Source organism: Limulus polyphemus, unplaced genomic scaffold, assembly GCF_000517525.1.
Source record: "Limulus polyphemus unplaced genomic scaffold, Limulus_polyphemus-2.1.2 Scaffold1959, whole genome shotgun sequence".
NCBI lineage: Eukaryota > Metazoa > Arthropoda > Merostomata > Xiphosura > Limulidae > Limulus > Limulus polyphemus.
In genome coordinates this window covers 154,358-166,062 of record NW_013667569.1, presented here as the reverse complement: position 1 = coordinate 166,062, position 11,705 = coordinate 154,358, and the positions used below count along the sequence as shown (strand labels likewise).

At 32.7% G+C, this 11,705-nt stretch overlaps 1 protein-coding gene across 4 annotated transcripts in view; it reads right to left on the bottom strand.

Moving 5' to 3' along the window:
* Positions 1–2,145: 2,145 nt before the first annotated feature.
* LOC106465481 (meiosis regulator and mRNA stability factor 1-like) overlaps positions 2,146–11,705 on the bottom strand; it is a 100,768-nt gene continuing 91,208 nt past the window's right edge. For 3 of the 4 annotated variants that reach the window (XM_022393391.1, XM_022393392.1, XM_022393394.1), the window contains 4 exons: positions 7,926–8,181; positions 6,172–6,348; positions 4,634–4,786; positions 2,146–4,084 (listed from right to left, as the gene is read on the bottom strand). In XM_022393391.1, the coding sequence (XP_022249099.1) occupies positions 3,678–4,084; positions 4,634–4,786; positions 6,172–6,348; positions 7,926–8,181 (993 nt within the window). In that variant the 3' untranslated portion in view covers positions 2,146–3,677. The remainder of the gene's footprint in view (positions 4,085–4,633; positions 4,787–6,171; positions 6,349–7,925; positions 8,182–11,705) is intronic. The other variant, XM_022393393.1, reaches the window with a different exon arrangement.

The following is an 11,705-nucleotide window of genomic DNA, read 5'->3' as shown; positions in this document are numbered from 1 at the left end:
AAAAACAAAACAGATGACAAAAATAACCTTTCACAATATATTCCTTTAGTTTAAACAATTTTTGACCATTAAAAAAGATGATATATATATTCCATGAAAACAGCTTTCTTTGACAATCAGTATATATATTTTATTCTTTTTAGACAGTCAGTTTTAAAATCTTCTATTTTTTATGACTTACTTTACGTGCAGGTTATGCACAATTTAGATACATTGGTTCAGCGATTTTGTATTTAATTTTAAAACTTTCGGATGTCTCTTGTTACTTTACGACACCTCTACCAACAAAGTAACATATGATATTATATTAGGCTTCATTTTGGCAGTTAAGTATAATTTTTCATATATTTTTTACGTTTGAATAAAATTTCCGTTTGCTACATTACTCCATTAGATACTGAATTTGGCGAGCTCCACGGCTTCTTAGAATTCATTTCACAGTTCACTTAACAAAGCCAAGCAGTTAAAGTAAAAAGGTGCTTGAACATTAAGCTTAATAGTAATCTCGGGTGTAAAGATTTAATGATAGAATATAAAATGTTACAATTAAAAATGCTAGAAACAGGAAATTAAACTTGTTTATGATTCGTATGCCAAGATGAGGGTGGTCTTGATATTGAACATGTATTTTAATAATTTCATTATTTGCAGCTAATGAATACTTTTCGCATCTAAATTGAAAATGTTCTCTCTATTCCAAAGCATGACTACGAAAGCTATTACGAGCCCTTACAAAAACCCAGATCTGTGGCTATATTTAATTTGAGTTTAACAACATTTAACTAAAATACGAACTATACCATCCACACCTATCTAGCAAATTTTCCAAAAGCTATGCATCAAACGGTTACTTAATCCTCTCCGCACCAAGTGATGCACGAGACCTCATCTAATAATTAATAATTTGTTTGTTTGTAGTTAAGCGCATAGCTATAAAAGTGGCTGGTTGTGTTGTATCCACCACGGGTCTCAAAACCTGTTTCGTAGCCTTATAAGCCTTCAGACTTACCGCTGTGTCACTGGAGGGATGCTCAATAAAATAACTAGCATATAACCGACTAATGTTGTGATCATAAAAATTAGTTCAACAGACCCACGTCAGGGTAAACTTGCTTGCAGTTTTTTTCTAATTATTAACATCACTTCAACATGACAGTTTGTGTGTGGGGAGAGGAAACAGTTACCCAGGATTAGAATTTATGTAGACTATGTTAAGCAAAAATCTACACAATGGGCTATGTATACAATGCCATTACGGGTATCAAAACCCGGTTTATAACATTATAAAGCCTCCAGACTCATGAGTCAGCTACTGTGGGAAGGGGAGGGCTAATGTGCTCTAATTTTTAATTTCACAACGTACGTGCACAAGTATCATTTCATTTCAATACACATTTACCAGAAACATTCATTGTATGGCCTGTTTGCTGATTATTTAATGATGTACCAAACTCCTCTACTCTTGTATCCAGATCATAAATTGTACCTTTACTCATTGCCTCCAAGAAATAAACTTTCATAGCTTCAAAACTGTCTTGCTTTGTATAAAGTTACACCTAGAATCCAGATTTTCTCCCAAACATTTACAGTATACTAGATGTACTTCCACATTGTTCCCATAAGTGTCTGTTTCAAGAGTAAATACCAAAATTAAACTTATTTGTTGGTTTTGAAGTTCTTATGCCATGCTGTGTTGTAGCTTTTAGATCCCTTATTTTTTCTTGTGATTCATGACATGTTTCACTGGCAACACAACAGTAAAAATTGCAATGTTAACTATCCCTTATGTGATGTCATTGTAGTTTCTATTGACTGACTGATAGACAACATAGTACTGTATATTGGTGCAAGTGGTTAAAATGGTTGACACCTCCAAGCGACCTTTGGCCCCCTTTTGTTGAAATTATCTTTAAAATGTGGCTAACTATAAATTTCCCACATCTGATTTAAATAGGAGATTTGATATATCTAGCCAGATTTAGGAAACATGTCCATCCTGTACCAGATCTGGCTAGATATTCCCTACCAAAAGCAAGTCTTACTTTCCATATCTGATGAACCAGGCATGTAATTTTGTATAATTAAACAGCGTAATAGAAAATTTAATTTCTACAAATCTAAACAATTAGGAAATCACACACAACATACCAGCTCAAAATTATTTATTAGTTTGTATTTGACAAACATATAACCTTTTATGTTCAATACAGTCTAGACTCTGGCTTTCATTTTTAACAAACAAGCAAAATCCTAAACTTCAATTCAATAACATTTTTAAGCTACAAATTTAATGTGCAAAAGAAAACTACAGTTCAAATACATTCCAGTCCATATCTGAGGAGACAAGCAAGTCCTTTTTTTTTTGTACATGGAATTCCTCTCCCCCAAAAAATTCCAATAAAGAAATATACTATTCATAGAGAGATCTAAGTACTTCCATTACTACAAGGTAGTGTACTACCTGTGATTCAAAGAAAGGTAAAATTCTTAATTTCTTAGCCTGATTACTTCCACTTCACATGTAAGTCACAAAAAAAAAAGATTTCACTAAAGAGGGTAATACTGGAGTTGTCTACATACAATAAAAAATCCGAGTAATTTTCTAATGCACTACATATCTATTAAAAGAAATGTAGCTTAGAAATTAATAGTTCAACTGAGGCCAAAGAAAACTGAATACCTTTCATTTGACAAATTACCTTCCCCTCTTACAATCTCCAAATAATACTCTTGGAGCATAACAAAAAGGGGTAACAAGGTACTTTTGCCATTTCAGATCACTCCAAATACACAGTGTATTGTAGGAGTAAAAGTCTGTTGCCACAACAACCGTACTACCCTTACTACTAGCAGGGTAACTATAGCAACAACGTTTCTTTGCCTCAGTATGCAAACTGAACATTGTAAAAATAGATCTACAATGCATTTTAATACAAAACCTTCTGCACAGACTATTTTAACAACACTATACATCAATGTTTACATTTCATTCTACAAGTAAACTAAATCTCTCTGGATAACTCGGAACCTTAAATTACGAACACATCTAGTAAATCACAGGAAACTAAGAATGGTGGTGTGGTGAGCTTCTTCATTACCCCTAAACAATACAGTTATTACAAGATTAACTTCAAACTTCATAGTTACTAAAATCACTGGGTTCTACCTTTTAAACAAAACCATTAACCTACACTTAAATTACTTCATAAAATCAACTTTGTCAGTTTCAGTACTTTGTATTAAACACATAATACAAAAGAAGAAATGACAATTCAACTTCATTGGTCCCAATAAATAAATAATAAAAAAAAGAACAAAGAAAATGAAACTTTAATATGCACCAATTTTACACAATTTTTTCCGAAATACACGCTGTACTTCCTATGGCACCATTAAAGACATATCATGAAAAAAAGCCACATTTCATATTACATTTTGAGGATTCATAAAATAGAAATACCATTCGGAACACATTGTTTATGACAAAATCATTTTGCCATTAAAAAAGGGGGAAAAAAATTTTCAAGAGCTTCTTATACCTTAAACAAAATATGGTTTGTAGACATATATAACAGTCTTTGTTCTTTGACAAAAACAACACACCAATGCACTTTAGTGAAAAAGTAAGAAAAAATTGAACAACACACACACACTTAAGAGTTAATGTCAATCAGCTTTCAATATCTGGGTTCCAAAGGAATAGGAAAATGGGCTGCAATACGACTTCGGGGGTAAACTTTAGTGGGTCCCCGTGTTGGAGTGCTCTGAGTACTGGGAAAACCATCTTCACGCCCAATGATAGTAAGATCCTCGTAAGAAAGGGAGTCAGGTCGGGACTTTGCCATGTTTCGAGGAAGCGTGCTAAATCCACCATGATCGTTGCAGGTACTGGCTTTAAGAGTTTGCTGCTGAGAGCTGGGAGGAAGTGAGGAGTAAGCTAATACTGGACAATCTGGTTGGTATGAATAACCTGAACTAGTAGCTACTGCTGGCAGTGGACAGGACGAAGTTAGGTTGACTGAAGGATACTGCAAGGGCAGCGTGCTCAACTGGAATTCAGCTTCCTGTTCTTCTTCCAACAGAGCTTAGAAAAAGCACAGGAATATGTTACTACAAATACTCAAAATTCAATTAAGGTACAACAGTGTGCCCTAACTACACAGAAAATGCTTCACCCATATGATAGAAAATATAAAATCCTATAACCCAAACACTTTAGAAAGGTGTCTCTTTTTTCACCAGGGGCAAATTTATGAAGAATGGTCCCCCCATGATTACTTTTTAGTCTTCTGTAAAAGATGATTCTTTATTTCTTTTTACTGATACATGTTTTACATATCTGCCAAAAAACAAACATCAGCAAGGCACAATTTCTGTACAACATTCAAACATCATAAAATCAGTACAACAAAACATTGAATGTGTACAAGTTAAAGATATAATGAATTACACCATACTCTGTACAATCCACTGCTGAATTACATTATGCACATAACTGGAAGAAAAGTTTTTAAGTTTGTTTTCATGGATTTTAATAATTTATTCAGATTTTAATTTACTATCTTTATTTTACATTAGTACTATTACATGGCAAATTCAAAAGTAGAGATCAGATTTCAAGTGATACACCTACCCGGAGAAGATGGTTTTGGGGAATCAAATCCCATTAGGTCTCTCTCTGCCAATGACTGCAGCTCTGGGTGCAGTTCAGGAGAAGGGACACTACTTGGTATGGGTTGGCTTAGCAAGTCCACTGGAGAGTTCCTGACTTGCAGAAGTTCTGCACCTATAATCACAACCAGTTTGATCCATTTTTAGTTCTTTTACAATTATTATATAGAACCATGATCAAAGCTTCACTTTATTGATTCTGTAGGCACTAGAAACAGATGTCAACAAGACAAGCCAATCTTTGATAGGTTGTTTAGGCAGAGTATTTATAATGAATCTAAGTTTCAAATGGATAGCAACTGCCTATTGTAGAAACAATCAAATGTCGTCCTCTACAGTTGTATGTTTCTACAACAGGCACTTGCTGTCCATTTGAAACTTAGATTCAAGACAAACTAATATTATCACCTTTTTGTTTAATCACCAGACAAGTCTTGTGTCAGTTCAATAATACTAAGTCATGTTACATTCAAGTAATCATTTTTCTATTTTTACAATGGAGTGAGATCCCAGAACTATGCATGGAAGTTTTAACCATAATAATAATAAACTACTAACATACAAGATTCCAATTTCCTAACTATTAACTTACTAAAGATGTAGTTTAAGAAAATATTTTGAAAGGGCTTTATCATCCATTTATATTAACTGATATTTTACTTTCATTTCCAGTTCAATGCTTTGAATTAAAATATAGTTCACATGTGAAATTTAGCCAACAAAATACGACAATCTAGAAGAAATGCACTACGTACATTCAGGCTTTAACTCTCTGAATTGGTCAAATATTTACAAACTGATGTTACACACGTGTGTAACTTATCAGGAAACACTGACTGAAGACAAATTTTATCTTGATTTAAACAAGCAGTTGACAAGCACTAATTAAACTTTGAATTTTAGTATGAAATAATTTTAAAAAGACTGTTAATGTCAATTATTAAGAGATCATATGATTTGGCATAAAGTATTCTATTTGCTTTGCTTTCTATCTCTGAAAAAAAAGTTAAATAAATAATAATAATCTATACTACAATATCAAAAGCTTACAAGTGAATAACCTATTTTACTTTGGAATTCCTTTCACTGTAAAAATGTATCATGAAAAATAAACAGAAGATTTATTTCTGATTTCAGCTATTATACCTGTTCCTTTAGGTATGTAGTTTAACACACCTGTTGGAATAGATCAATTTGTAAATCACTAGGAAAACAAAACTATGGAGACATTTGTCACCATATAGTCACATGGTTACCTACATTAGTTATTAATACACTATGAGCCTGGTCAACATGCTGTGATGTATGAATCAAATAAAAACAATGGCACTTAGATAAGAAAAATATTTAATGGCTATCCACACATACAGTTAGGAATATCAAATATTACAAATAAATAAATACACCCACAGCCATGATTACTTATATGATTATAAGAGTAGTTTTAAAAAAAAGAAAATAAATTTTAAATGTATGTAATTAACAACTAGCAATGCTCACTTTCATATGATTGGCCAATTTCTTTATCGCTGGCATTTTTAGTGGCTGTATTAGTTGTGGATATTTCAAACGATTGGCCAATTTCTTTATCACTGGTATTTTTAGCTGCTGCATTAGCTGTGGACTTTACTTTTTCTGGTACTTCCCTACTTGTTAAGAATAGAGGAAGTGGAGAACCTAAATAATATAAAACGAAAAAAAAAATCAGACAAAACTTTCACTAATCTATTCTTTGAATGATTTACTTCGTTTTCCCAATTAAAACAACTTAAAATTTTGTAAAATTATCAATTTAGAGTAAAGTTTGAACGTGCCAAATTAAACTGTGTGTGTGTGTGTGATATTCATTTGTACTGTACACAAAATTTGTAAAAATTAACAATCTTACCTACTTTTTAAATTGCCACTTCCCATTTCAAGCCAAGAGAACCAAATGTAGTTAAAATATGGATATGATTTGTTACGTACTGAAGTACCACTTAAGTCAAACTCCACGACAAAGTTCTTGTATAATACAGTGTGTTTGAATTTGAACACAGTGTTAAGTTCAATAATCTTTTACCAAGAAATGGCAATAGCATTTCAGTCTAGAATGATATTCTCAAAGGAGCTCATCTTTCAACATTCTTTAATGAAAAGCTACGACTTGATTATCTGTAAGGGAAATCCTTCCTAAACATTTCCATGTGGTGTCAAAATGTAGCATCAGTTGTTTTTTTAATACAACACTTTGTTTCAAGGCACTGTATACTCAGTCAAGATATTTTGATCTAAAATCAGAATCATCATCCATGTCTTTTATATACCATAAAATAATAATTAAAGATCTTATAAATTTGAAATTTACATTACTAAATTTTCCAATAATACTTTTCATTTGTGAAGTTAGAAGCTAATATTACTAATCAGAAATTATGACTGAAAAATTTTTTACCTCATAACTAGTTGTGAACAAACCAGTCTAAATGTATGCAGTTTGTGATTTAAACATTTTCATCAACACTTAACTTGTATAGTAGGTGTCAAAACAGTTTTCTTCTAAAATACAAAAGGATTTACACTAATTTCATAATTTTCAAATGCACAATCAACAGATTTGCTACATTGTCAATTTGTAGTATTCCCATGTAAAAGCAACCAAATAAAGATGTAATCAACTACCTTCCAACATACTGTTTACTTTGGCCATAGAACTAGCTTACTAAAAGTTTGGATAAACAATATACTACACATCTCCAAATGCATCACTACATAATATACTATTAGCCAACTGTGAATGAAGTTATTTTTGTGACAAAAATCACATTACCTACAGCCCCCCCCCCCACTAGGTTTTGAAATACAGACAATGGCAGAAAGATGCCAAGCTTTTATTGATGCCAAAGGTAGCCACAAAATATTAGCATTAAAGAAATGTAAAGACATTAACTGTGTAGTAATTTTGTAATAGTTTCTCATAAGATTAATTTGCAATAACTACAAGTTAATTTCTATAGCAAGTCATTGATTATTTTGTGGGTAAAGCTCATAAAGCAACAATTATTAAGATATTATAATAAAATTTTATACTAATACATTTTGAAGTCAGCAACTAAGTACTTATGACAACTAACTAGATGCTAAAGGTTTTTTTTCAAGTCAGTTAAAGTACTGCTACTTACCTTATAAGCTTATAGAATTAACATTCAGTGGTGAAAGTTCTTGTCATACATGTAGAATAAATTATAAAACAGAAAACTAATAAAGAAACCTACCTGCTGTGTCACGATTGAGCAAAATCATCCGTTTACTACGACGGCCTTTCACAAGAACGTAGTCTGGAATTGCCTGTAGCATTGAAACTAGACTCTGAAATCCATACTGAGCAGGACGGCAAGGGACACCAAAACGTTGAAAGTATGCCCCCTCAAAATTCGGCAGTGGTATGGCCCCATTATGTTCATGGAGAAGAATCAAGATATCACGAGCCAGTAACTGGATAGGTGCCAGGCGGATGATGTCACCGTCAATCTAGATTGCCATTAAAAGCATTCTGATATCAAATGAGATACCAGATTTATTAATAAACTACACACAAAAATCATACACCTTTATGTGCAAAGGCTGAACTAAACAAAAAGTTTCAGGATTTGTCCAACGACAAGTATCTCAAAACAGAAATACAATTGTAAATAGATTTATTGTTTGTTCAGTTTTTATGATAAGCTTCTCAAAAGTTACCTGTGCTAGTTGTATATTTTTGAAGTGATGGACAATAGGGAAGGTAGCTAGTTAACAACACTTAATGCCAACTACTGGGCTACTATTTGTAGTAGGATTGACCATCACTTTATAACACCCCCATGGTTGAAAGATTTAGCATGTTTGGTGATAAATACATCAGAAGCACTAATTTGTAACTAATGTGGTTAAATATTCTGTATTTCAATTACGTAAAATCAATGCCAAAATATGAATGAAATATACTGAAACTTGATTTTATTAAGTACAAATTTAGTCTTTCAGCAAATAAAACTTGTGTGTATGACATTAAAACATTTGCCTTAAACAGCTTATAGAAACATCAATGAGTTTAGAAGTAACTTGGAAACACTGCCTCTCAGAATTGTCTCAAAAGAAGTCAAGCTGAAATGGTGTAAAAATGCAGAATAGGAAAAACAAAAAAATCTAGATACATCACATCTACACCCTTACCTAAACTACATAAGCAGTATCCTTTTCATAGAATGTCAAATATTTGTAAGGCAAGATTTACCCTTAGTGAAACCATGTTTACCATCCAATAAAATTCTAAGCGTTATTAAATGACTTTGCAAAGCATCTTTTTTCAGACTTTCCAGAACTTTTCCCACAACTGATGTAAGACTAATGGGTCTATAATTACCGAGACAATTTTTATCACCTCCTTTGGAAAGAGGGGTTACATTAGCTAACTTCCAATCCTCTGGTACATGCCCACTAATCGAGGACTGAAGCAATTGGATATTTTTGAAGGAATTTTACAATTGCTTCAGTATTTTTAATAATCAAGAGTTAAGAAAAAAGCTATAGAAAATTAAGTATTCTGAGTGTAATACACATACATGTAGAAATGGCGTGAGTAAGGAAACCTGTATTACAAAATTAGGTCAAGAACTAGGCAAAGCCCAGTTAACGGGTTAGTTAGTAAAGAGAATCACAAGTTAAGTTTGTTTGTTTTGAATTTTGCAAAAAGCTACACAAGGGCTATCTGTGCTAGTCATTCCTAATTTAGCAGTGTAAGACTAGAGGGAAGGCAGCTAGTCATCACCACCCACTGCCAACTTTTGGGTTACTTATTTACCAACAAATAGTGGGATTGACTGCACATTATAACACCCCCATAGCTGAAAGGGTGAGCATGTTTGTTGTGATGGGGATTCGAACCCAAGACCCGCAGATTGCAAGTAGAGCTCCCTAACCAGCTCACGAGTTAAGAGTTATAAGAAAAAACAATGAAACTAGTGAGGACGCTTAGAAAAATGCTAGTCACAAGTTTGACAGTGATAAGTTATTGACACTGAGTTAGTAGCACCATAGAAGCTACTAAAATGTTTATGATAGCATCTCAAATCGGTGCTTTGATATGATATCTGTTACTCCAGACCAGTGTAGTAGTACAAGAGAAAAGGCAACCGGAGCACTCACCATCACAGTAACCAATTACTTGAGAGTTTTTGTTCTTGTTTTGGATTAGCCCAGGAAGTTGCACAAATTGACCAATAAAGTGTTAGAACTACTTGCGGGTAGTCAGGAATACTATTTGAAAGGTCAAAAGAATACAAAGAAAATATGGTTTAAAAACTCATGTCTGGAGCTAAAAGAGTGTGATCCCCAGGAAGAATTAAAGTTCCAAGCCACTATGAATATGAAGGTTTCCAACCTCCAGAAGTATACCAGACCAACTCTGTTGTAAGTGTAGAATTGCTACACTCTCTTGTTCAATTAATGTAGTTTACTAAATGAAGTTAATGCTTATACTAGAGAGAAATATTCTATATGTACTGGTTAATAGTATTAACTGACAGGTGAAAAGTAAAGTTGCGAGTTCAGTAAAGGTTTTGTTTAACTATTGATGTTAACAGTGTATACTATAAATGTTTAACTATTGATGTGAAAAGACCTAATAAAGTTATATTTTGTTCAATGATAATCTTTGAATCTGTTTTATTCTAACTGTAAATCACCTCAAGTTAGCAACTTTTGAGCTCCACTCGCCACTATAATCCTTAACTAAATAAATTTGGTGTAATTAGCAGTACAGTCGGAACTACAATGATTAACCCTAAGGGTGCTGCCCATTACAGGACTTAAAAATAGTAGTAAGTGGCTCACATATCCAATCTTTAACCTCCTTCAAAACCCTTGGGGAAATATCTGTCCTAGGAGACTTGCCAGTTTTTAAGCTCCTCAATTTTCTTTAACCAGCTCACAATTAATGCAGTCATCTTGTTTGATCTTATTTCCATTTATCAACTGTTCAAGATCTGGAATACTGCTTAAATCTTCATTAGTAAAACTGAAGAAAAAGCAAAATTTAATAACCCAGCCATCTCATAATCAACAAATAATAGCCTTCCTTTATCATACTTCAAGGGTCCTAACATTTTGTTTACCCTTAATGTATTTAAAGAAATCCTTACTGTTTATATTTTCAGCCAACGTTTTCTCATACATCCTTTTTTGATGTCCTAATTTCACGTTTCACCAACTTTCTGAACTTCTAAATCTCCTGTCATACCAGTTAATTTATATTTCTTAAATTTGTGATGCTTTTCTTTAATTTTATCTCTTAATACTCTTTGGGAGCTAACCTGGATTTTTACTTGCAGTTACCCTTTTTTTTTTTTCTATAAGAAGTACGTTTACCTTGAATATTTAATAATTTATCTTTGAAAAATTTTCCACATCTAATCTGTCTCCAAATAACTCAACTGCTCAATTCAGATAATTCTAGTTGCATCCCTTCAAAATTAACTTTTCAAAATTTGTAACCAAAATATCATTATTCCTTATCTCCATATGCAGCAAAACATTAAATCTAATAGAGCAATGATCACTTGCACCCAGATGTTACCCCAATTTCCACCTTCTCGATCATTTCTATGTTTGAAGTTAACAATAAATCTAAATTATCATTGTTTCTAGTAGGTTCCTTGACTAATTTGTGAAGCCACCTTGAACAGTTTCCAAAAACCTTTCTTTCTCATGGTTTGACTAGCATTACCCAGTCTATATGCCTGAAATTAAAATCACCCATAATTACAACTTCATTAACAGCTGAAATTTTAATCTCACTAATTTCATCAGTATCATTTGATGGTCTGTAACAAATTACCACTAAAAGCCTTTTCCCTTTATATCCACTAATAGAAACCCAAATGGATTCAATCTCTTTGCTATTATCTTTGATATCCTCAACTTCAACAGAATGTAACTCACATTTTATGTATAAAGCCACTACTCCTTCCTTCTTTAATACTCTATCCCTATTAAATAGCTTGTAACCCTGTATT